The sequence below is a fragment of the Loxodonta africana genome, chromosome 3, assembly GCF_030014295.1.
Source record: "Loxodonta africana isolate mLoxAfr1 chromosome 3, mLoxAfr1.hap2, whole genome shotgun sequence".
NCBI lineage: Eukaryota > Metazoa > Chordata > Mammalia > Proboscidea > Elephantidae > Loxodonta > Loxodonta africana.
In genome coordinates this window covers 198,438,016-198,462,731 of record NC_087344.1, presented here as the reverse complement: position 1 = coordinate 198,462,731, position 24,716 = coordinate 198,438,016, and the positions used below count along the sequence as shown (strand labels likewise).

The following is a 24,716-nucleotide window of genomic DNA, read 5'->3' as shown; positions in this document are numbered from 1 at the left end:
CATTTACATTGTATTAGGTATTATAAGTAACCTAGAGATGATTTAAAGTGTACAAGAGGATGGGTATAGGTTATATGCCATTTTATATAAGGGACTTGAGCATCCACGGACTTTGGTATCCACAGGGGTCCTGGAGCCATTCCCCACAGATACTGAGGAACAATTTTAATTCTATTTATATAAAGTACAAAAGCAGACAAAATTAATCTATGTTACAGCACTGTGGGAGCTCTGTCTCACTCCTCCCATTTCTTTTTGGACATAGATCATTCAAGACCAGTGTCCATTTTGAACTATAGCCTGGCTCAGAATTGTTTCACATATTTTTGGGGAGGAGCAAAAATTGGACCTAGGCCTTTCATTGTGGCTACTGACCTCTCGTTGGTTCATAACTGACTATTTACTAAATATTAAAAGAAAAAGAATGGCTTTTATGCCCTGTTTATAGGAATGTCTCCCTATAAGATTCTCTTTTTTTTTTCTGGATATTCTTAGCTATTGTCTATATACCTCAGGGCCCAGTTGATGTGCCTTTATGAGCTTTTTCGAGCCAGCTCCAGCTGGGTCACATTCTTTATGCTCAAGGACAGGGAATAATGGCTCCAATATTATCTCCTAAATCATTCTTTTCTTTTGATGAAACATTGGAGATATTAAGTCAAGCCCTTAGATGGCAGCCATGGTAGACTCTTTAAACCCACCGCACTGGTTTTCTACCAGATATCATCTGGTTCTTCACCAGGATCTTAAGTAAGAGCGATGTCAATCACATTGCCTAAGCAAGCAGATTCAATCTACATTTTAGCCCAGGGCCTTGTTTTTCCCTTTTAGGTGTGACAGACAATAGAAAATTGATTTTATTATGCCTAATACTATCAGAGACGATGGAAAAGCTCATTATCATCAGTCAGAACAAGGCCAGGGGGCAACTGTGGAGTAGACCATCAATTGCTCATATGCAAGTTCAAGCTGAAACTGAAGAAAATCAGAGCAAGTCCACGAGAATCAAAATATGACCTTGAGTATATCCCACCTGAATTTAGAGACCATCTCAAGAATAGATTTGATGCATTAAACACTAGTGACCAAAGACCAGACGAGTTGTGGAATGACATCAAGCACATCATACATGAAGAAAGCAAGAGGTCATTGAAAAGACAGGAAAGAAAGAAAAGACCAAGATGGATGTCAAAGGAGACTCTGAAACTTGCTCTCGAACGTCGAGCAGCTAAAGCAAAAGGAAGAATTGATGAAGTAAAAGAACTGAACAGAAGATTTGAAAGGGTGGCCCGAGAAGACAAAGTAAAGTATTATAATGACATTTGCAAAGAGCTGGAGATGGAAAACCAAAGGGGAAGAACATGCTTGGCTTTTCTCAAGCTGAAAGAAGTAAAGAAAAAATTCAAGAAGAAAAATATTAAACGATGCAGGAAGCATCAAAAGAAGATGGAAGGAATACACAGAGTCATTATACCAAAAAGAATTAGTCAATGTTCAACCATTTCAAGAGGTGGCATAGGATCAGAAACCGATGGTACTGAAGGAAGAAGTCCAAGCTGCCTGAAGGCATTGGCAAAAAACAAGGCTCCAGGAATTGATGGAATATCAAATGAGATGTTTCAACAAACAGATGGAGCACTGGAGGTGCTCGCTCGTCTATACCAAGAAATATGGAAGACAGCTTCCTGGCCAACTGACTGGAAGAGATCCATATTTATGCCTATTTCCAAGAAAGGTGATCCAACGAAATGTGGAAATTATAGAACAATATCATTAATATCACATGCAAGCAAAATTGTGCTGAAGATCATTCAAAAACAGCTGCTGCAGTATATCAACAGGGAACCGCCAGAAATTCAGGCCGGTTTCAGAAGAGGATGTGGAATGAGGGATATCATTGCTGATGTCAGACGGATCCTGGCTGAAAGCAGAGAATACCAGAAAGATGTTTACCTGTGTTTTATTGACTATGCAAAGATATTTGACTGTGTGGGTCATAACAAATTATGGGTAACATTGAGAAGAATGGGAATTCCAGAACACTTAATTGTGCTCATGAGGAACCTTTACATAGATCAAGAGGCAGTTGTTCGGACAGATCAAGGGGATACTGATTGGTTTAAAGTCAGGAAAGGTGTGCATCAGGGTTGTAGTCTTTCACCATACCTATTCAAACTGTATGCTGAGCAAATAATCCGAGAAGCTGGACTATATGAAGAAGAACGGGGCATCAGGATTGGAGGAAGACTCACTAACAACCAGCATTATGCAGATGACACAACCTTGCTTGCTGAAAGTGAAGAGGACTTAAAGCACTTACTAATGAAGATCAAAGACACAGCCTTCAATATGGATTGCACCTCAACATAAAGAAAACAGAAATCCTCACAACTGGACCAATAAGAAACACCATGATAAACGGAGAAAAGATTGAGGTTGTCAAGGATTTTGTTTTACTTGGATCCACATTCAACAGCCATGGAAGCAGCAGTCAAGAAATCAAAAGACGCATTGCATTGGGTAAATCTACTTCAAAGGACCTCTTCAAAGTGTTGAAGAGCGAAGATGTCACCCTGAACACTAAGGTGCGCCTGACCCAAGCCATGGTATTTTCAATTGCATCATATGGATGTGAAAGCTGGACAGTGAATAAGGAAGACCAAAGAAGAATTGACGCCTTTGAATTGTGGTATTGGCGAAGAATATGGAATATAACATGGACTGCCAAAAGAACGAACAAATCTGTCTTGGAGGAAGTACAACCAGAATGCTCCTTAGAGGCAAGGATGGCGAGACTGTGTCTTACATACTTTGGACATGTTGTCGGGAGGGATCAGTCCCTGGAGAAGGACATCATGCTTGGCAGGGTACAGGGTCAGCGGAAAAGAGGAAGGCCCTCAACGAGGTGGATTGACACAGTGGCTGCAACAATGAGCTCAAGCTTAACGATTGTAAGGATGGCTCAGGACTGGGCAGTGTTTCATTCTGTTGTGCATGGGGTCGCTATGAGTCAGAACCAACTCGACGGCACCTAACAACAACAACAATACTATCAGGATGCAGACTAAGAATATTACTATCCTTTGTAGTAGTGATCTAGCCCGTGTACTCATTCCTGATGGTAACCAACCAAATAAATCTGGTGTTTGTAAGGGTGTTACAGTGTGAAACCAAGTGACTTGCTGTCTAAGTATGTATACCCTTTTAAGAAATAATTAATATCCAATTAAGAATTATGAAATAATATTATGTGTTTGCTGTCTAATATTAGGCAAAAGCACAAGAGGAAATACTAGCATATAAATTTTAACCCAAAAAGAATCAGGCATTTCTCTTAGTTTTGACAATACGTTCCATGTAATTTACTAAGTAAAACTTTTTAGCACTTTTCCTTTATAAAAGTTTTTTGTGCCTTTCCATGAAGTTTCAGAGTTGTCAGGAGTTTTATTATAGGTCCCCGTGAAACAATAGTTATTTAACCAAAGAACTTGAAGTAAAATTCTTAGCTTTTTTTTTTTTTTTTTCTAATGTCATGTGGCTTGCTTTCAACTCAGGAATCTTATTCTAATGAAAGACCAAACCTTTGTCTTCAAGACAGATTACACAAAGAATAAATTAACACTTCAACTCAGAAATCAAAGAAAATTTTGTTATTTTAACAGCAAGAAATCCAATTCTTTGTTTTATATTTTATTTAACTTTAAAGCTCCTAAAAATCTCATAAATTAAACCATTAAACTTTAGTCAGACAGATAAAATTTTTGACTATATCAAATAAATTTCTTTTCAATAAACCTCTTAAACTTTGTCTTTGTTGCAAAGCTCTTACAGTAAACAGTGCATCCCTTTAAATAGCAAAAATGAACTCACTCATTAGCAGACCCAAATACACACACACACATAAATATACACACACACACACATATATATATCCTTTCTCTTGTGGCATAAAAAGCAAGAGTATATAAGCTTAAGTTATGACAAATATCTATGAACTCAATTTAACATCGATAAGTTACCTAAAAGGTCTTAGAAATTATTTTAAGCCTGTATACCATAAAACATAGCTGTTGTTGAAAGAAAGTCTATTTAAACAGTCTAAGTTTTCATTCAACTTGTATTATTTCCCATATTTTCCAAATCTAATTTTAGCCCTTAAAGATTTTATCATCTGGCTTTTTAGCACAGTCTCTGCTCAACTGACCAATTCATTGATATGGATATAACCTTAAGTGTCTGGCTAGGGTTGGAAACATTTTCCCAGGCCATTTCAAGTGTGTCTCATTGTGATTTCTATTTCTTTTCTTTTCTTTTTTTTTTTTTTTGGCTTCTTAAAGTTCCTTTACAATAGAGAAAACTTGTTTATAGTTCTTTTATGATTAGGATCCACCCAATTTCTGATAACTATAGAAAGCTTCCTAGAGCTACATGACCTTGGAGACTGGAAACAAGGGAGGCCTGTTGTTGCCCCCGTCCTCCCTATTTCTGACTCATGGTAGAAGACAAGATTGGGCCATTCTGATATAGTTACATATGTTTAAATTGATCTAGGCATTTTGAAAGGCCTTTGTACCTTTCAAGTTTTGTACCAAAGCTCTTTGTAAATGAATCCAACAATTCTTGGCTATGGAGACTGGGGGCTGAGAGGAGGTCATCCCAATTTATTTACATATGTTTAAATTGATCTAGGCATTTTGTCTCAGAACAAAAGGAGAGAGAAGACCACATGAACTCACTGAACAATACCATGCAAAACAAGGATATGGGGATCCTAGCTTCTTAAAGTGTATACAGCAATTTTTGGTAATAGCAACTCAATTCAACTGAAAAAACAGGTTCTAGATAAAACTTATTAACTTGCCAGAGCTTCAGATGGTGGAATGTAAGACCTTTTGACAAAACCTGCGTATCAAGCAAAGGTTCCCCAAAGAGAAAAGACAACACGAATGAAAGCTCATTTTCCCAAAGTGGTCAGTGAAATTCCAAATTACTTCCAGTACACTCAGTTTATAGCATTTTTAAATATGAAGCCCAAACCAGTGTCTGAGTAGCAGAGGAAACCCAGGCTTATTTATCAAAGATATTAAGCTCTAAGGTTCAAGAATTCCAATCGCCAGTAATTATCAGTGCATCCTGATTACATGTATGGTCAATTTCAGACTGCAGAAGTTGGTAAAAATCAATTTCTTCATCTTTGGCCTTAGCGGTTGGTGAATAAATTGGAGTAATAATCATATTAACTGGTCTTCATGGTAGGCATGTGTATATTATTCTATCACTGACAGTGTCGTATTTCAGGATAGATCTTGAAATGTTCTTTTTGACGATGAATGCAATGCTATTCCTCTTCAAATTGTCATTCCCAGCATGGTAGACCATATGATTGTCTGATTCAAAATGCCAATACCAGTCCATTTCAGCTCACTAATGCCTAGGATATCAATGTTTATGCATTAGATTTCATTTTTGATGATTTCCAAGTTTCCTAGATTCATACTTCTTACATTCCGTGTTTTAATTATTAGTGGATGTTTGCAGCTGTTTCTTTTCATTTTGAGTCATGCTACATCAGCAAATGAAGGTCCCAAAAGCTTGACTCCATCCACGTCATTAAGGCTGACTCTATTTTGAGGAGGCAGCTCTTCCTCAGTAGTATTTTGAGTGCCTTCCAACCTGAAGGTCTCATCTTCTAGCACTATGTCAGACAATGCTCCACTACTATTCGTAAGGTTTTCACTGGTTAATTCTTTTCAAAAGTAGACCAGAAGTTCTTCTTCCTAGTATATCTTAGTCTGGAAGCTCAGCTGAAGCCTGTCTGCCATGGGTGACCCTGCTGGTATTTGAATACCAGAGGTATAACTTCCAGCATCACAGCAACACACAAGTCCCCACAGCATGACAAACTGACAGACGTGTGGGGGAAGAAGAATTGGTAGTTGGAAAATATGGCCTTGGTGACAGAAATGATGTCAGAGATCACATGATTGAATTTTGCAAGACCAATGACTTCTTCATTGCAAATACCTTTTTTCACCAACATAAACGGCAACTATACACATGGACCTCATCAGATGGAATAGACAGAAATCAAATCAACTACATCTGTGGAAAGAGACAATGGAAAAGCTCAGTATCATCTGTCAGAATAAGGCCAGAGGCCTACTGTGGAACAGACCATCAATTGCTTCTATGCAAGTACAAGTTGAAACTGAAAAAATCAGAGCAAGTCCACGAGAGCCAAAGTATGACTTTGAGCATATCCCACCTGAATTTAGGGACCATCTCAAGAATAGATTTGACGTGTTGAACACTAATGACCAAAGACCAGATAAGTTGTGGAAGGACATCATACATGAAGAAAGCAAGAGGTCATTGAAAAGACAGGAAAGAAAGAAAAGACCAAGATGGATGTCAGAGGAGACTCTGAAACTTGCTGTTGAACACTGAGTAGCTAAAGCAAAATGAAAAAATGATGAAGTAAAAGAGTTGAACAGAAGATTCCAAAGGGCAGCTCAAGAAGACAAAGTGAAGTATTATGATGACATGTGCAAAGACCTGGAGATAGAAAACCAAAAGGGAAGAACATGCTCAGTATTTCTCAATCTGAAAGAACTGAATAAGAAATTCAAGCCTTGAGTTGCAATACCAAAGGATTCCATGGGGAAAATATTAAACAATTCAGGAAGCATCAAAAGAAGATGGAAGGGATATACAGAGTCATTATACCAAAAAGAATTAGTCGACGTTCAGCCATTTCAGAAGGTAACATATGATCAGGAACCGAGGGTACTGAAGGAAGAATTCCAAGCTGCACCGAAGGCATTGTTGAAAAACAAGGCTCTGGGAATTGGCAGAATACCAACTGAGATGTTTCAACAAATAGATGTAGCACTGGAAGTACTTGTCAGTGCCAAGAAATTTGGAAGACAGCTACCTGGCCAACTGACTGGAAGAGATCCATATTTATGCCTGTTCCCAAGACAGGTGATCCAACCAAATGCAGAAATTATGACACAATACCATTAACATCACATGCAAGCAAAATTTTGCTGAAGATCATTCAAAAGTGGCCGCAGCAATATATCGACAGGGAACTATCAGAAATTCAAGCCAGATTCAGAAGAGGACATGGAACCAGGGATATCATTGCTGATGTCAGATGGACCCTGGCTGAAAGCAGAGAGTACCAGAAAGATGTTTACCTGTGTTTTATTGACTATGTTAAGGCATTCAACTGTGTGGATTATACAACTTATGGATAACATTGCAGAGAACAGGAATTCCAGAACACTTAATTGTGTTCATGAGGGATCTGTATATGGATCAAGAGGCAGTCGTTCAAACAGAACAAGGGGATACTGCATGGTTTAGAGTAGGGAAAGATGTGCGTCAGGGTTGTATCCTTTCACTATACCTATTCAATCTGTATGCTGAGCAAATAATCTGAGAAGCTGGACTATATGAAGAAGAACAGGGCATTAGGATTGGTGGAAGACTCTTTAACAATCTGCATTATGCGGATGATGACACAGCCTTGCTTGCTGAAAGTGAAGAGGACTTGAATCAGTTACGGATAAAGATCAAAGACCACAGCCTTCAGTATGAATTATACCTCAGCATAAAGAAAACAAAAATCCTCACAACTGGACCAACAAGCCACATCTTGATAAATAGAGAAAAGATAGAAGTTGTCAAGGATTTCATTTTGGATGAAACGGATCCACAATGGATCCACAATCAACACCCATGGAAACAGCAATCAAGAAATCAAAAGATGCATTGCATTGGGCAAATCTGCTGCAAAGCACCTTTAAAGTGTTCAAAAGCAAAGATACCATCTTGAGGACTAAGATTCGCCTGACCCAAGCCATGGTGTTTTCAGTTGCCTCATATGCATGTAAAAGCTGGACAATGAATGAGGAAGACCAAAGGAGAATTGACGCCTTTGAACTGTGGTGTTGGCAAAGAATATTGTATATACCATAAACTGCCAAAGTAATGAACAAATTTGCCTCGGAAGAAGTACAACCAGAATGCTCCTTAGAAGCAAGGATGGTGAGACTGCATCTCACATACTTTGGACATGTTATCAGGAGGGATCAGTTCCTGGAGAAGGACATCATGCTTGGTAAAGTAGAGGGTCAGCAAAAATGAGGAAGACCTTCAATGAGACGAATTGATACAGTGGCTGCAACAATGGGCTAAAAGCATAGCAACAATTGTGAGGATGATGCAGGACTGGGCAGTGTTTCACTCTGTTGTGCATAGGGTCACTATGGGTCGGAATCAACGCAAGGGCACCGAACAACAACAAATGTTCAAGTTTTAGGTTTGTTTCTTTTTGAACTTAGCTTTTGGTTTCCTTCTTTTTGAACTTAATTCGTTCTGCTGGCTAGAGACCTAGTGTCTTATTTTAGACCTTAAGTATACTAGTTCTTCCAATCGGAAAGTAACTTGAAAGTAGCTACTGATGATTTTAATTTCAATGTTGTGATTCTTTACTGAGAAACTGTATCATAAAACAGGTATGAAGCTGCCACTTCTCCCTGCAAATTTCATAACACAGGTCAGAAGCTGCTACCTCCCCCTGAGAATTTAGTAAAACAGAGCACTATTTTCCAGGTTTTCTCTGAGTCACAAAAAGGACCCTAACAAGGAATGCCACAGGGTTTGGAAGGTGTTTTGCTTAGATCAATGTGTAACTTCATTGCACAAGAGTTTGTTTGTGGGTGGCAGGCAGCCTAGTCCTTTAGCCTTTCTGCGACCACTTTATCCCGTCACAGGAGTCTCATGTTGACTGCCAGCAATCACCCTAATGGCTTTCACTTGTCGACCCGTGCCTAAATTTTTTCAGCTTACAGTGGCTCAGAGCTCTTTGAAAATCGCATTACCACTTTAATGTTCCAAACGCCCAAATTCAGACCTAAACTGCACTTCACCAAGAGTTATTAGATATCACTCTTAAACAAATGATCAAGCAAAAATCTAAGAAAGATTCTCCTTAATTAAACAACCAGTTTTTCAAACAAATATGCCGAACAAAACTTAAGAAAACATGAGAAAAAGAACAAATATAATAAGCAAAGACTCATTTTCCAAAATCACTCACCCTGTCAGTGTCAAAGGGACGTGGAGTGCGAATGCTTGGGTCCAGAAGAAAGGACCTCTCTTTTTGTCAGCTTCTGCTCCGCAGTCCAGGTCTCCTCGAGGTCGACTGGATTCAAGGTTTTAGAATCCCTGCAGCAACTACACCATTAACTCTTATAGGGTGAAAACACCACAAAGTTTAGTAATGCAAAAAGAAAGGTTTTATTCGGCATATATTTAAAGAGGCAAAAGTAGGAAAGGGACAAGCATGCTGCCAGCACCATGTCTGTCCAAGTCTCTGTTCCCAGTTCTTAAGGCTACATCTTAGCAGGCCACATTCTGGGATCCCTTGAACATTTCCCATTCTCTGGATACACACACTTACACACTCACACAACCTAACCCGGTGCACCAATGTAACAGGTACCTGAGCCTTTCATACCCTCAGTGGTCAATTCCTCCTGCTTCCTGGGACTCTTATAAGGCCTTACCTAGGAATTACCCTGTTATTTACCAAATAACTTGGGATCCCTAAAGCTCTCAACGGTCAATTTCTCCTGCTTTTTGATACTTTTCTAATGCCTTACCTAAGAATTACCATGTTACTTACCAAATAACCTCAGATTCCTAATGCATTCAATGATCTATTTCTCTTGCTTCTTGGGGCTCTTCTAAGGCCTTACCTAGGCACTTACTAAACAACCCAGGTGCATTTCGTGTCTCTCGCAGAGCCATCTTTTGGGTCCTGGGGGGCATAAGCTTTTAAAGCTGTTCCAAGTTCTACAGGAGAAATCTCCTGGTGGTGGCAGACATCAGGACCAGTCTGTTTTCTGATCTGCCTCAGGAACTGAGCAGATGGCTTGTGGCTGGCTCGCTAGACATGTTACCAGGTGGAAACCCCAGGTTCTTGCTTGGCATGACTCATATTGGCCAATAAACAAGAGACCGAGGTGGGAGAACAGGAAAGGCACCTTTATCTCATTGTACAAGGAAAAGGAGCCAGTGGGAGCTGCTGATGCCAAGACTGCTCCCCAAGGGCGGGCAGGCAGGTTACTTTTAACGGGGTTTACGGTAGGGAATTCATAAAAGTTAGGTTAGCAACATTCTTAATAGTACTATGTAGGCACAATGGGGTTTACATATAACCTCCAAGCAAAAGCAGGATTCAATTGCAAAGCTAGCAGGGAGTGGTGCCCAGCAAAGGAAAGGATTTTGCAATACAACACTGTAGGGGAGGAAGCCAGGTAAAGAATGCAGTACTGTGGGTCCCTGTCTCACTGGTGAAGTTTTGTATCTTTATCTGGGTATTGCTTATATGGATGCACTCAGTTTGTAAAACTCATCAGAGTGAACACTTACATATACTTTTTTGTATTTATATCTGTAGCAAATTGGGAGAGAAAACTCAATTCTTTACCCTTCTTTATATCCAGGCCTTTACTGTATAATTTTTTTATACCCTTCCACTCTGTCTCTATGGAATCCCGCCCTGGGTAGAACAAATGGTTAAGCACTTGACTACTAGCTGTAAGGTTGGCGGTTCAAACCCACCCAGAGGCACCTTGGAAAACAAGCCTTGCCATCTGCTTCCGAAAGATCACAGACTTGAAAACACTATGGAGCAGTTCTATTCTGCCCACATTGGGTCACTGTGAATCAGAATTGACTTGATGGCAACTAACAAGGACAACAACAATCCTAAGAATTAGGTTTTTTAAAATTGGTACTGTAAAAAAAATACAAGTTTTGCATTATGAAAACATAAAGTGTTCTCTTACCCACGACACTCAAGGTAATCTTGTTAAATATTGTTAAAAATCTATGCACTATAACAAATAAGCTTTTAGGTATGCTGTAAACTAACCTTTAGAAGTAGCTTGTTTATTTCACATAATTGTTTCTAGGTGACCAGGCCCACTGAAAACGGAAAGCCTGGTTTCATTATTCATAAACTTTCACTTAAAACTTGTTCTTTCAGAAAACAGTCAAAATTAATAAGCATATCCAATTTTCAAAACTTCGAGGGTCTTGTAATCAAGACTCACTGATCTTGTGGTTGTCCTGTAACTGTATTGCAAAGTTACATAAAAGTCAACCAATTAGAAATTTTGTTCAAAAGTTCCTAATAACTTTGTATATAAGCACTTTAAGAATCCTCATTAACTGAAACATTCATTTACTGGGTAAATATGTGTTGCTCAATTGCAAATTGTCTATTAAACCTGCTAACACTAATGGTGCTCTGAGTTGTTTATTTTTTGACAGTACTTAAGTTAAATGTATGCATGATGTAACTCTGCCATACACAATGTTCTCTGGTTATGTGTTAGTGAGGCATAATTTATTTAAAATCCAAGGATTGTCAGGTTAACAACAACCTGGCATGCCAACCTGGGCTTGGCTGTACGACTTGCTTTGACCAATGAGATTTTAGCAAACATGACTCAAGCAGTAACCTGAAAAAGACTTGTATGTTTCTGCTTCTACTCTTGTTCCTTTGCAATTTCCGTGGACCGGGCTAGTCTACTGGAGGATGAAACAGTCGCCCCAGTCGTCAGAGCCAAGGCCATCATGGATGAGCCAATAGCCAGCATACCCCCAGATACATGAGTAAACCCAGAAGAACAGTCTAAATGATCAACCCAATCTAAATCATGAACCTACAGGCTCATGAGCAAAATAAATGCTTCTTTTAAGGCACTGAGTTTTGAAGAGGTTGTTGAGCAGCATTAATGTGGTAACAGACAAGTGATACAACTTTATACCTCAATTTAAAATTTTTAAACTACACATATTTCTAAAAAATTCGCCTATGCAAGCAGCCATCTAAGATGCATCAGTTGGTTCCAGCTCAGTTGGAGCAGAGGAAAATGAAGAACACCAAAAACATAAGGAAAATATTAGCCAAAGAGACAAAAGGGCCACATAAACCAGAGACTCCCATCAGCCTAAGACCAGCAGAACTAGATGGTGCCCAGCTACCACCAATGACCGCCCTGACAGGGAACACAACAGAGAGGCCCTGAGGGAGGAGGAGAAATGTATAGGGCCGAACTCAAATTCACATAAAAAGACCAGACTTAACAGACTGACTGAGACTGGAGAAACACCCAAAGCCATGGCCCCCAGACACTCTGTTAACCCGGAACTAAAACTATTCCTGAAACCCACTCTTCAGACAAAGATTAGACTGGGCTATAAAACATGAAATAATGCTCATGAAGAGTGTACTTCCTAGTTCAAGCAGATACATGAGACCAAATGGGCAGCTCCTGTCCAGAGGCAGGATGAGAGGGCAGGAGAGGACAGAAGCTGGTTGGATCGACATGAGAATCCTAGGGCAGAAAGGGGGAATATACTGTCACATTATAGAAATTGCAATTACTGTCACATAACAATATGTGTATAAATTTTTCTTTGAGAAATTAGCTTGAGCTGTAAATTTTTACCTAAAGCACAATTTTTTTCTAAAAATTGGCCTAAGAGACTCCTAACATATCTATTTTTTGAGCATGGCCATGTGCTACAGGGAACCACCCGCCTGAGATCCCACAAGACCAGGGTGGCAAAAGCATAACGGAACATCAGAGTAAGCCCACCAGAAACAGCTGAAAGAGCAACCTGCAGAAGTTCTCCAAGGCATCAAAAAATTCTCTCCTTCTATTTTTTCCAGAAGATGCAGAAGCAAATTATTGCTTCTTTCTCACTGTGCCACCTCCCATTTTTTAAAAAATTTTTCCTCTTATTCTATTCTATGTCAGAAGCCCATCCTCAATAGTCAATAAGTAATATACAGAGAGAAAATATATTCATTTCTATTCCTAGTTTTAGCCATGTTTCACCATAGAGGTTAAAAAAAAAAAAAAGGACCCTCTGGACCCCATTGGTGGGGCACTTAGCAAGGTGAACACTGATGGGCTTGAGCTTGCAGCTGGTGTTCTGACATGAAGCTGTGCAATGGCTGTGTTACCTGGGTTAACCTGTGCTTTTGCAGAACTCAAGATAGGCAGCAGCAGGAGCAGCACCAAGGGCATTCTGGGAATCGGGGTCATCTCAGAAGATGGTGATGGAACTGGAACCTGCAGCCCACCAGAGAGAAGGAGAGGAAAGAGTGAGGCAGATAGATACCACCAACATGAATGAATAGGATTTGCACAGTTAATTTTGTGTTCTCACAGTGCTTATTTCTATATTTAGGTTTTTGAATCATAGACATCAGAAGTTAAATGGGGCATCTGGTATCATCTAATATAAGAATTTCAAACTCTATTCAATCATAGACTCATAGAATTGAAATTAACATAACTATAGTCAAGTGACAAATTTTGCTAAGATAAATATCCAAATTGTGATTAGGTAAAATGCATATTTATCATCTTAACTGATATTTTTTTGTTTTTTAACTGATATTACCACAATTTTGATATTGACCCCAATGTTAAACCGAGAAAACATTCAGTAATTTGAACGTGTTTGCCTTTCAAAAGATGTAAGTTTAATATTTATCCTGACTTACTAGCTCTGGAGTGGTGCCTGGGATTCTGTATTTTTAAAAGTTTCCCCAGGATAATTCATGTGGTAATGGGTTAGAGTTGTAGACATCAGTATGAACTCATGTTTAGCTTAATAGAGATACATAAATATTTATAGATATATATATATATATAAACACAGGTTAGTGCCCACACATAACTCCTTGCTCTGACAGCTAAGAGGACCTAGAAGCAACAACATCTCAGTAGCAACAAGCACACCTAGTACCCGGATATTGGTTTCTAATACCATTCTCCAATAAAAGGAGCCTGTGCTCCTTGGAGAAATGACCGATTCTAAGGCTGGGACAGGAAATATACAAGATGAACCTGGAGCATGTGGTAGTGATACAAAAGTTAAACGGACACACACAAACATACACAACAATGGAGGTATGTAAAGGGGATGCAGGAGCCAACCAGAAAAGCTCCCAATGGCCAAAGCTGGAACAATTTGAGCAACAAAATAATAAACTAAGTAGTATTGGATTATAATCCAAAGTATAGAATAAATATTCATAAGTCATACTGATATAAATAAATGATTGAATAAATAAAGAAATGGGAAAGACTAGACAAATCTCCCATGCAGGATTAAGAATCATTTATGTGGGTATTCCACTCTTGAGGAGATGGTGTATAACTTTCTATTCAAGTATAGACTGCATTGTGACTTTATTCCAAAGAGTGTAGCATGAAAATGGAGGAAAAAAAGAATAACTTTCCAGTGGAGATATCTGACAAACACTACCTCAAACCAGGTGATAAGATTACCATCGACAGCGATAAATCACCTTGATTTGATATGATAAGAATGATACTTTACCTCTTGTAGTTTTCCTCCTCAACACCTACTGTCCCTGTCTGGTGCAGTAGTTAAGAGCTTGGCTGCTAGCCAAAAGGCTAGTAGTTCAAATCCACCAGCTGCTCCTTGGAAACCCTATGAGGCAGTTCTACTCTGTCCTGTGGGGTCACTATGAGTCAGAATCCACTCAACGGCAAGAGGTTTTTGTTTTCAATCAAAAGAAAAACATCAGACAAATCCCAACAGTGAGATAGTCTACAAAATAGCTGATCAGTAACCCTCAAAACTATTAAGATGATCAAAAGCAAGGAAAGCGTGAGAAACTATCACAACCAAGAGGAGCCTATTGCGGAGCAACTATTGTATAAGTGTCTATTAGATGCTATTCCAGGAGTAAAATCCATCAGTAGAAAAGGCAAAGAAGGTCCCTGTTATCACGGAACTTATACAAGTCAAGAAGTAGGTACACAGGAATTTTAGAGACATGTGATATGAAAAAAATAAAAGAGTAATGTGATAGTGAATGAAAGCTGTTTTAAGTAAGGTGGGCAAGAAAGCCCTCTGTGAGTGTGAGATTGGCACAGAAGTAGATTGGCACAGAACAAATAACCCAGAAAAGACTTGTGTCTAAGTGGGAATTTACTATACGATTTAAAAAAAAAAAAAAACTGTCGCCGTCAAGGCGATTCCGACTCGTAGTGACCCTATGGGACAGGGCAGAACTGCCCCATAGGGTTTCCAAGGAGCAGCTGGTGAATTCGAACTGCTAACCTTTTGGTTAGCAGCTGTAGCTCTTAACCACTGCACCACTAGGGCTCCACTATATGATCCAAAACCAAAACCCGTTGCCATCGAGTCAATTCACATAATACAACGGGCATTTAAAATTAAGAAAGAAGTTCCCAATGACTCAATAGCCTTTTCAAAAATAAATAAAGGTATAGCCATACCTCACACAATTCACAAAAATAAAGAGCCCAGAATGTAAAACTAGAACTATAAATGTATGTAAGGAAGAAGATACCAGAGAATTTGTTATGCACTAAAGATGAAGAAGGTCTTCATAAGTAAGACATAGAAAGCAAAACCAGTAAATGAAAAAAGTGAAAGTTTTGCATCAAAATTAAAAACATCTTTGAGACAAAAGATGCCAAAAGCAAACTTAGACAAGAAACAGGCTGAGATAAATATTTGAAATTCTATAATGAAAGTATAATTTTCAGTATGTATAGAGAACTTTTATAAATCACTTCTCAAAAGCCTCTAGAAAAATGGTCAAGTAAATAAATATTTAACAGTGACAGTATAATGCCAGTAAATGTGTAAAAGTGCTTGACCTTACTAATAATCAGAAAAATGCACCTTAAAGAAATAGTTAGCTGTCAATTCCATCCATCAGATGAGCAAAATTTTGAAGCGTGATGATACAAAGTTTGGCAACAATGTAAGGAAATGGATACTGTATACTCTGTCCTTGGATTTATAAATTGGCAGATGATTTAACTATACCCTATGATGTACCCCATTGCTGTCAAGTCGATTCCGACTCCCAGCCACCCTATAGGACAGAGTAGAACAGCCCCATAGGGTTTCCAAGGAGCAGCTGGTGGATTCAAACTGCCGACCTTTTGGTTAGTAGCAGAGTGCTTAACAACCGTGCTGCCAGGGCTTCAATTATTGATTAGTGCATCGTAAGTGAGTAGGGTGGAAGCAGAAAACACTTGAGGACAGCTATGTATATATTACTTTTCTTTTTTAGAACTCTTTGCAATCTGCCAAATTCTTTCAAATATATTACATCATTGAGCCTTACAATTACCCTGTGTAGAGTGATTTCATCCCTCTTTTACAAGGTAGGAAAGTAAACCTTAAGACATCTCACCCACAACCTACGCGGATTTACCTGGACTGGCTATGGTCTCCCATTCATCATACTGAATTACAGTTCACTTCTTTCTCTGTCTCTCAACCAGGCCATGAGTCATTTGAGGCCAGGGATCTTGCTTATCTTGCTGTAGCAAAAATGAGACTGACTAACTTTCTTGGGTCAGAAAACTAGAAAGAGGCCAAGAAAGACACACAGAGCTAGAAAGAGACTTAATTCCAGTTCCTCTGACTCAAAGGCCAATGTTTCTTCTCCCACAGCCCAAGGTTTTCCAAGGAACATCAACGGATATGTGGCTCAGAGACAATAAGTCCTTTGTGGTAAAGAACACAGTTTCCTCTTAACAATCACAATCCTGCCAAGATTCTGAATGAACACTCCAAATTGTCTCTGGATAAACCCATGGCTCAGAAACTCCCTCCCAGACCCCAGAAGGAATGGCGGACTCTCCATCTGAGGACCACCCACCCCACGGCCTGGATAGACCAGGGATCAAAGCAGCCAGGGAAACCAGGACATCAAATAGACGGTCAGGCGAATAGGAGATTGGCAGCATCAACTAGAAATGAACACCTCTCCAGGAAGGAGAAAAACAGCCTGACAGGTCGAACTCCTTACAAGTTATCTCTATGAAATAAGATAATAGGAACGTGAGTGAACTTCCCAAAACCTCTCTCTGAAACTTAGTTAAGGCCACGTCATGGTAAAAGAGCAAGTCATCAGCACACTCTACCCAACACTGTCCCCTTCCATGAGGGCTCACACAGGTAGCACTTGTTCCTGATCAGTCTTGTGTCTCCTGTAGCTCTAGGTGATACACACCCATGGACACACCACAGTCATCTTTTCCAACTGCCTGAAAAAGTCAGACCATTTCCCAAGTAACATGTTTCATTCCATTGCTCAAATGGGATGGTAAGCAGGGATACAGACAAATGCTGAAATGACTTTTGAGCTGCTGAGTGAGAAAGGGCAGGCAGGGTTTAAGGTCTTTTACCTAGCTCACACTTTCAGTCGTCTTGCAGCATAGCCCAGGCCTTCACACCGGGTGAAACAATACATGAGCCCTACTGCAATGTCTATTTTTTGCTATAGAACTGAATACATTCTCTATATATGGAAAGAGTGTGTATTCAGCTCTATAGTGATGGTAGGTAGGTAGACGGATGGTGGGTGGATGAGTGGGTGATTGAGGTGGATGGATGGATTGATGGCTGGATGGATGGGCAGATGGATGGATGGGCGGATGGATGGATGGGCGGATGGATGGATGGATGGATGGGCAGGTGGGTGGGCAGGTGGGCGGGTGGATGGGTGGATACATAGAAGATAATAGATGGCTGGACGGATGGATGGATAGACAATAGATTTAGATGTAAAGAGAAACACTTTCATAAATGTAGCCATAAAAGTCAACTCATTTCTTTGGAAAAATTAGCACCATCATTTCTACTCCTGTGATGATATGGAAAGTAAGCAGGGCAAGCCACCTCTGGAATATTTTACTCTAATAAAATGGAAAGTTTGAGTATCTCTGTTCCTACCAGACCCCTTTTAGAGTGACCATAATTCATAGATGATAGAGGCCCTCTTTTACCCAAGTCTGAATATTAGCAAAAAAACATCTTTTGTCTGAAGCGAACCTAGAGATGCATCCCACTTTAAGGAATGCCTGAACTTACCAAACTCATAAATCATAGAATGTTTATCCACATTACCAAATAAGTCTTTACAAAAAGATTTAGTGCCGGGCACATTTGAATAGTAAGTTTCCACACAGTACGTTTAAAATAACATTCAGTATACAAAAATGCTCCTTCTACTTCCCAAACTCACAAATCATTGAATGATTACCCACGTTAAAAAATAATTCTTCACTTTAAAAGAAGATGCCGTACTGGATTTCTCTGAACAGCAAATCCTCCCAGTACATTCAAAATATGACTCAATATACCCAAATCCAGTTTATACCCAGCTTTTCAGGAATACAGCTTAGGCACAAGCAGGGCACATCTGCTTTGGCAGGAGGCCATTCTCACCAGATGGTCCATCTTCCAAGGTCCAAAATCCAGGGACAATCAGAGGTAACCACCGCTTTGCTGAAGGATAAAAATTCACAAATTTCTCTCAGGGATCTTCCCATTAACCTTGTTATGCAGGCCAAAGAGGAAGTGCCAGCCCTTCTGCACTTCCTGCAGCTCTTGTCTGCAGCCCAGTCCCCTCCACCTAAACCCAGATAGGTCTGCCCTCCAGGAAGGGGTGAGGCCCTGAAAAAGCTGGAATGGGCAGGGGAAGTGGGATAAAGGGTCTTGGGTCAAGTTGGGTCAGGCAGACAATGTGTGGTGTGCGCAGGAAGGGTGTGTGGTGCTTGCTGTTTGTGTGTTGAAGATTAGTGCTCGATGGGGGAGAGAAAACCCTGCAGGCTTTCGGGCCATATATTTTAATTCAAAGGCCATTCAGCGGCCATTCAGGGCCTTCGAGTCTTGTTTTTTCTCTCTGCTGAGTCATTTTTATTTCAACAAAACATGAAGAGCAATCTTGGGAGTATTTAATATTCAGCAAACAAATATGCAGAAATGAGCTTGGTTTTGGCAGAGGCAGGCTCCAAAGACACACATTCACACACAAATAACAGAGCCGTCCCAAACATCCTCGTGTTTTATCTTAATTCTCAAGGATTTGTTGAGGCCTTCCTCATTCCCCTCTTTCCTCTGGGAATCCCAGCCTCGTGCTTCTCAATACTTAACCCCTCAGTACTAAGACAAAAGCCCAGAATGGCCTAACTGGTAAGTGTTTGAGCACTCAGGCTGTGCCTCGACTGACCTGGGGTAACCCACGTTGCTCAGAGGGCAATGAAGCAGCAGACTCTGCTCCTGCCTGGGTTAGAAGAGCACTGTGCTTCCCTCTACCTTGTTCTTTTCATCTGTAACCTGGAGAAGCTGTTGTTGTTAGAGGCCATCAAGAGTAGAACCGCCCCATACGGTTTCCTAGGCTGCAATCTTTACAAGAGGCAGTCAGTCATTCAAACAGAACAAGGGGATACTGCGTGGTTGAAAATCAGGAAAGGTGTGTGTCAGGGTTTTATCCTTTCAGCATAGTTATTCAGTCTGTGCTGAGCAAATAATCCAAGAAGCTGGACTATATGAAGTGGAATGTGGCATCAGGATTAGAGGAAGAGTCATTAACTACCTGCGTTATGCAGATGACACAACCTTGCTTGCTGAAAGTGAAGAGGGCTTGAAGCACTTACTGATGAAGATCAAAGAGCACAGCCTTCAGTACAGATTACACCTCAACATAAAGAAAACAAAAGTCCTCACAACTGGACCAATAAGCATGGCAAATGGAGAAAAGATTGAGGTTGTCGAGGATTTCATTTTACTTGGATCCACAATCAATGCCCATGGAAGCAGCGGTCAAGAAATCAAACCATGTATTGCATTGGACAAATCTCTGCAAAAGACCTCCTTAAAGTGTTGAAAAGCAAAGATGTCACTTTGAGGACAAAGGTTCGCCTGACCCAAGCCATGGTGTTTTCAATTGCCTCATGTGCATTGGAAAGCTGGACAATGAATAAGGAAGACCGAAGAAGAATTGATGCTTTTGAATTACGATGTTGGAGAAGAATATTGAATATACCACGGACTGCCAAAAGAATAATAAAGCTGTCTTGGAAGAAGTACAGCCAGAGTGCTCCTTGGAAGCAAGGATGATGAGACTTCCTCTCATGTACTTTGGACATATTATCAGGAGGGACCAGTCCATAGAAAAGGACATCATGCTTGGGAAGGCAGAGAGGGCCAGGTTGCTATGAGTCAGAACTGACTTGCCAGCACCTGACAACAACAACAATCTTTATGCACACAAATCACCAGGTCTTTCTCCCACAAGCAGCTGGGTGGGTTTCAACTATCAACATTTTGGTTAGCAGTGGAGGGCTTAGCCCCTGGGCTACCAAGGCTCCTGAGTTTGCAAAAATGGTGGAGGGGGGAAAGAGCCAGATAGCTATCTCATTCTCTTACTCTGCTGCCAGGAAGAGGAGAGGAGGCTGAGTAAAAATACTGTCACAGAAGACCAACCCATGCCCCACCTCCTCCAGGGGCTGAATGGCATCACAGAACAATGCCTATTGACATCAGGCACCTATTATCCTTTCTATATTATAAGCGCTAGGGATGTCAAATCTAACGCTTTCATGTAATTACTGGGAGTAATAAGGACAGTAAATACAAAGGAAGGCAGAGCATTTTCCAAATACAAAATGATCTCTTGGAAGCTCTACAATCCTGCATCCCTAGGCCTGCCTGCTAAGACCTTGGAGAAATCATTTCCCTTTGCTGAGCTCTAGCAGTCCCTGGTTCTTCATGTAGATGTCTTATTCCCAACTCTGACTTCAAAACAGCTGAAAATTACCCTAGGCTTGAGCATCTCTCCCAACCAGCCTCTCTCGTTTTCTTTCCCAACAATTCCACTCCTAGGCATCTACCCAAGAGAACCTAAACCATACATTTGCACAGAAACTTGTACGTGAAAGATCAGAGCAGCATTGGCCATAGCAGTCAAAAAGTGAAAACAGCCAAGATGCCCAGCAACTGATGAACGGATAAACAATCTGGGGTATATACATACAACGGAATATCATTCGGTCCTAAAAACAAATGAACTACTGACACAGGTGACAACATGGATACGACTTGAAAACATTATGCTGGCTGAAAGAAGCCAGTCACAAAAGGCCACATCTTGTAAGATTCCACTTACATGAAATGTTCAAAGCAGGCAAATCCATAAAGATAGAAAGCAAACTAGTGGCTGCCAGGGTCTGGGGGAAGGTGGGGATGGGGAGCTTCTGCTAATGGGTATGGGGTTTCTTTTGGAGGTGATGGAAATGTTCTGGCATTCTGTAGCAGTGCCGGTTACACAAGTCTGTGAATCTACCAAAAAGCACTGAATTGTATGCTTTTAAAAGGGGAATTTTATGGTATGTAAAATATATACCTCAACAAAGCTGTCATAAAAAAAGAGCAGTGCTTAATAAATGTTTGTTGAATGACTGCATCGATGACTTTACTAAACTATCCCACTCCCAGGGTAGAAATAATACTGGATGAAACAGCTGATAAGGGTAAAAAGAAATATTATATATGTACCGAGTAATCGATCCACCATTCTTCATCCATCTTACCTTCAAGCCTTTGCCAACCCTTTATTCCCTGCAGCGAGTACCTTTCCTTCTCCTCTCTGCCGTGGCAGAACCTAGAGAACTAGTCTCTTCTTTATAAAGGTGCTCAGACCACTGAAGATCACACTCATTTCTCCTCCCAGTAAACGCAAGACTTGTGTTCTAGCCCGTTCATTTGGTAAATAACTAAATACTGTCTTATGTACTAGAAAGACAAGCCTGGACTCCAGGATGGCAGCTATCAATTCCTTACTAGCTAGGTTTCACTCTTCTAAGCCTCAACTGTTTCATTTGAAAAATAGAGGCTAAAGGCATTTAGAGGTGAAAGAAACTTTCTAAATAACCTTTCTAGTGCCCTCCTTTTGTATAAACAGGGACTGAAGTCTGAGGGAGATGGGTGGCTTTCCCAAGATCACCCAGTGGAAGAGACACGCACTGAACTCTTATCCCCCACCCCCACCCTGCTACCCCCACCCAGCTGCAGTTTCTAATCACTGCCCTGCCAACCACTCTGTGAAGCTCAAATACATCAACACCTTGACGGTAATTAACCACCAAATAGGAGTATGGGCATTAGAAGCAGGACACCCTGGTGGTCACCAACATAGATTCTGTAGCAAGACAGGCTGGGTGTGAGTCCCCTCTCCACCCCTCACCAGCTGTGTAGACCTGGGCACACACCTGAACCTTAGTGCCTCTGTTTCCTCACCTGAAAAATGAGGGTGAAGATGACACCTGTGCCGTAGCAATGCGTGAGGAGGAAATGAACTAACACACATCAAGCACCGAGAACAATGCCTGAATCATAAAGGTTAGCCTTCATTTGTGTTTCTATTTTACTGTTATTGTGTTAGGCATTGCCTCCTGAATAAATTTGAAAGTTCTTTAGGGGCAAAAGCATGCCTCCCCCATCCATATCCTTAGTTTTGTATCACCTGTTGCTGTCGTTAGTTGCCATCGAGTAGACTCATTCTGACTCTTGGAGACCCCACGTAGCAGCTACTTAATAGGTGCTCAGAAGAATACTTGTAGTTCGGTTGATAGGACATTTACGTGGTAGTAAAGTAGACAGTAACCACAATACAAATGCCTTGCTTAGGACACAACACTAAACTTTTCCAGGTAGTTCCCATGAGTGATGCTGCCGCTGGAGAAAGTGAGCTGGTATTTGGCAGTGATAGAAGAAGGTGTGCTTAACTTGTGAACTGTTTGCAGTGTTTCCTGCATAGAGAATCAGGGGGTCGAGCTGAGGAGAGCTGAGTGGTGGTCATACCTGTGGGGACAGAGATTGATCCCACTGCTTGACTGAGTGCTATTTTATTCCTGCATGTGAGGGTGCACACACCCCAACAAACTTTCAATATCACCACCCAAAGCCACCAGTGCCACCCCCAAGGGCCACTACAAAGGGCCAGGAGCTCTTTCTGGTGGTGCCATTTCCACCAGCCTTCCTGACTCTTGTCTGTGGCCTTGCTAGCCTCTTAGAAACACACGGCTGTGCTGGGGTGCTTACTTTTTGCACAGATCCACTTAACATAGGCTTGAAGCATCCCTGTAACATGAATAAATTCTATCTCACCCAGCCGTTGAAAATCCTCCTGAAAGCCAGAAGAGATCAGATGTGGTACAAATGAACCCTACTTCCTGTTCCCTGCAGGAGGCCCTCAATGGAAACAGACTTGTACCCCATTCTTCAGACACCAGCCAGAGTCTGCCCTTTCAGCAGAGCAACCTGAATGTCTTGCCCTTAACCCATGAGGGCTCAGGTAATGAGGGATAACCTTGGTGCTTTTGCCACAAAGAGGCCAGAGGCTCTACCTTCTCTGAGTGAAAGGAGGCAAAAAGGATTTAACCTCGCAGCCTGGACTTGGCATCCATACTCCTTAGTGATAAAATCAGAAATGATCTGAGTCAGGAACTCCTGAAAAAGCCAGATACTAAGTAGTCTGTGGGATGAGGGACACTTCTCTGTAGATCTGGGTGAAGTAGAAAATGGTGTTACTATTAACATTAAATGAGCTGAGGCATAGAAAGGACTTACAGCACAGGGCCAAGGAGATAGTGTTTATTAACATTTAGTTACTATTAGTGATATTATGGAAAAAATGATCATAGGAAGAAAAGGGAAGGTCAGCAGCCAAGGCAACAAGTGCGTACTGGGCACCTTTTGTGAGGGCACAAGGGGGCAACGAAATGAGAAGTTTGTATGGCTGACCTAGGTAAACATTTAGAAAAACTAAACAAGACAGTGGTGAGCCAGTTCGTGCCAGGCTGTGTCTGTAGGTGTGGTACGACAGAGGAGAAGACAGACAAGTAGGCCTTAACAAATAACAGACTTTAGGAAAAAGCAAGAAGGAAAAATTTTTTGTAAAAAAGGAATCATGGAATGTCCTGGCCAGTGAAAGGCTCACAAAGGCCTTCAGTCATTTAGGGAGAGAAAGAAAGGGAGCTGCATGCAGAGCTGGCTGTCATGCCCTCCTTCCCCACAAAGCCCCTACACCAGACAGACTTTGAAGGCCTTCTTAGGCTCAAAAGTCTTAGCAAAAACAAGCAGGGAGAAAGCATGGCCCAGTAATTCTGAACTTAATCTGCTTATTTCCCTTTGACTTTAGGAATGGTAGGACAAAGTAGAAGATGGGGGCGTTATACCAGTATTGGCCAGGGGACATACAGACACCCCAGACACTAAGAGTGAAGGCTCACAGGCCCCACCACCTTGAGGGAATATGGCCCAGAAGTTCCTGCCCAAATCCCAGAGCCAGAAAGCCTCATTCAACAGTTGGGGTAAAAACAAGTGTCTTGCATTCCTTTCCTGGTCCCTACTCCCTCCTTCAAGTCAGTCAGTCCCCCAGCACCTGCAGCTTCTGCAATCCTTGACAAAATAATAATGTCACTGATCAAGAGAGGTTCAGCCTCTAAACCCCTCTACTTCATGCTTCCTTCACATTGCTGGCTGGACATTCCCTTCTGCGTTACTTTAACTGGCAGCGTTTGAGCCAAGCAGTACAGAAAATGTAAGTTTATTTAAGTCTGTTAAAAATCTGCAGACTCCATCCCCATTCAGGAAGCTTCCCCTTGAGTCACCAGTGCCTGGTGCTTACTCTCGATGTGTGAAGAGCCTCTCTCCTTCTTGCCAGGCCCACGCCTCCCCACTTCCTAGCTTGGCTCAAAGACGCTACTTTGCCAGGATTGAATGTGAGACAAAATGCATTCCCAAGCTCAGCC

General features: G+C 41.0%; 1 protein-coding gene across 2 annotated transcripts in view; it reads right to left on the bottom strand.

The window, feature by feature from the left end:
* The window catches only part of DDR2 (discoidin domain receptor tyrosine kinase 2), a 238,325-nt gene that overhangs the window by 98,393 nt on the left and 115,216 nt on the right, over positions 1-24,716 (bottom strand). Inside the window, exons 1-2 of one of the 2 annotated variants that reach the window (XM_010594920.3) lie at positions 13,058-13,147; positions 9,110-9,246 (exon numbers count right to left, since the gene is read on the bottom strand). Coding sequence is in view for 1 of the 2 variants with exons in the window: in XM_010594918.3 (XP_010593220.1) it covers positions 13,058-13,139 (82 nt within the window). In the remaining variant the exon portion in view is untranslated. Of the gene's footprint in view, positions 1-9,109; positions 9,247-13,057; positions 13,167-24,716 lie in introns of those variants that run through there. The other variant, XM_010594918.3, reaches the window with a different exon arrangement.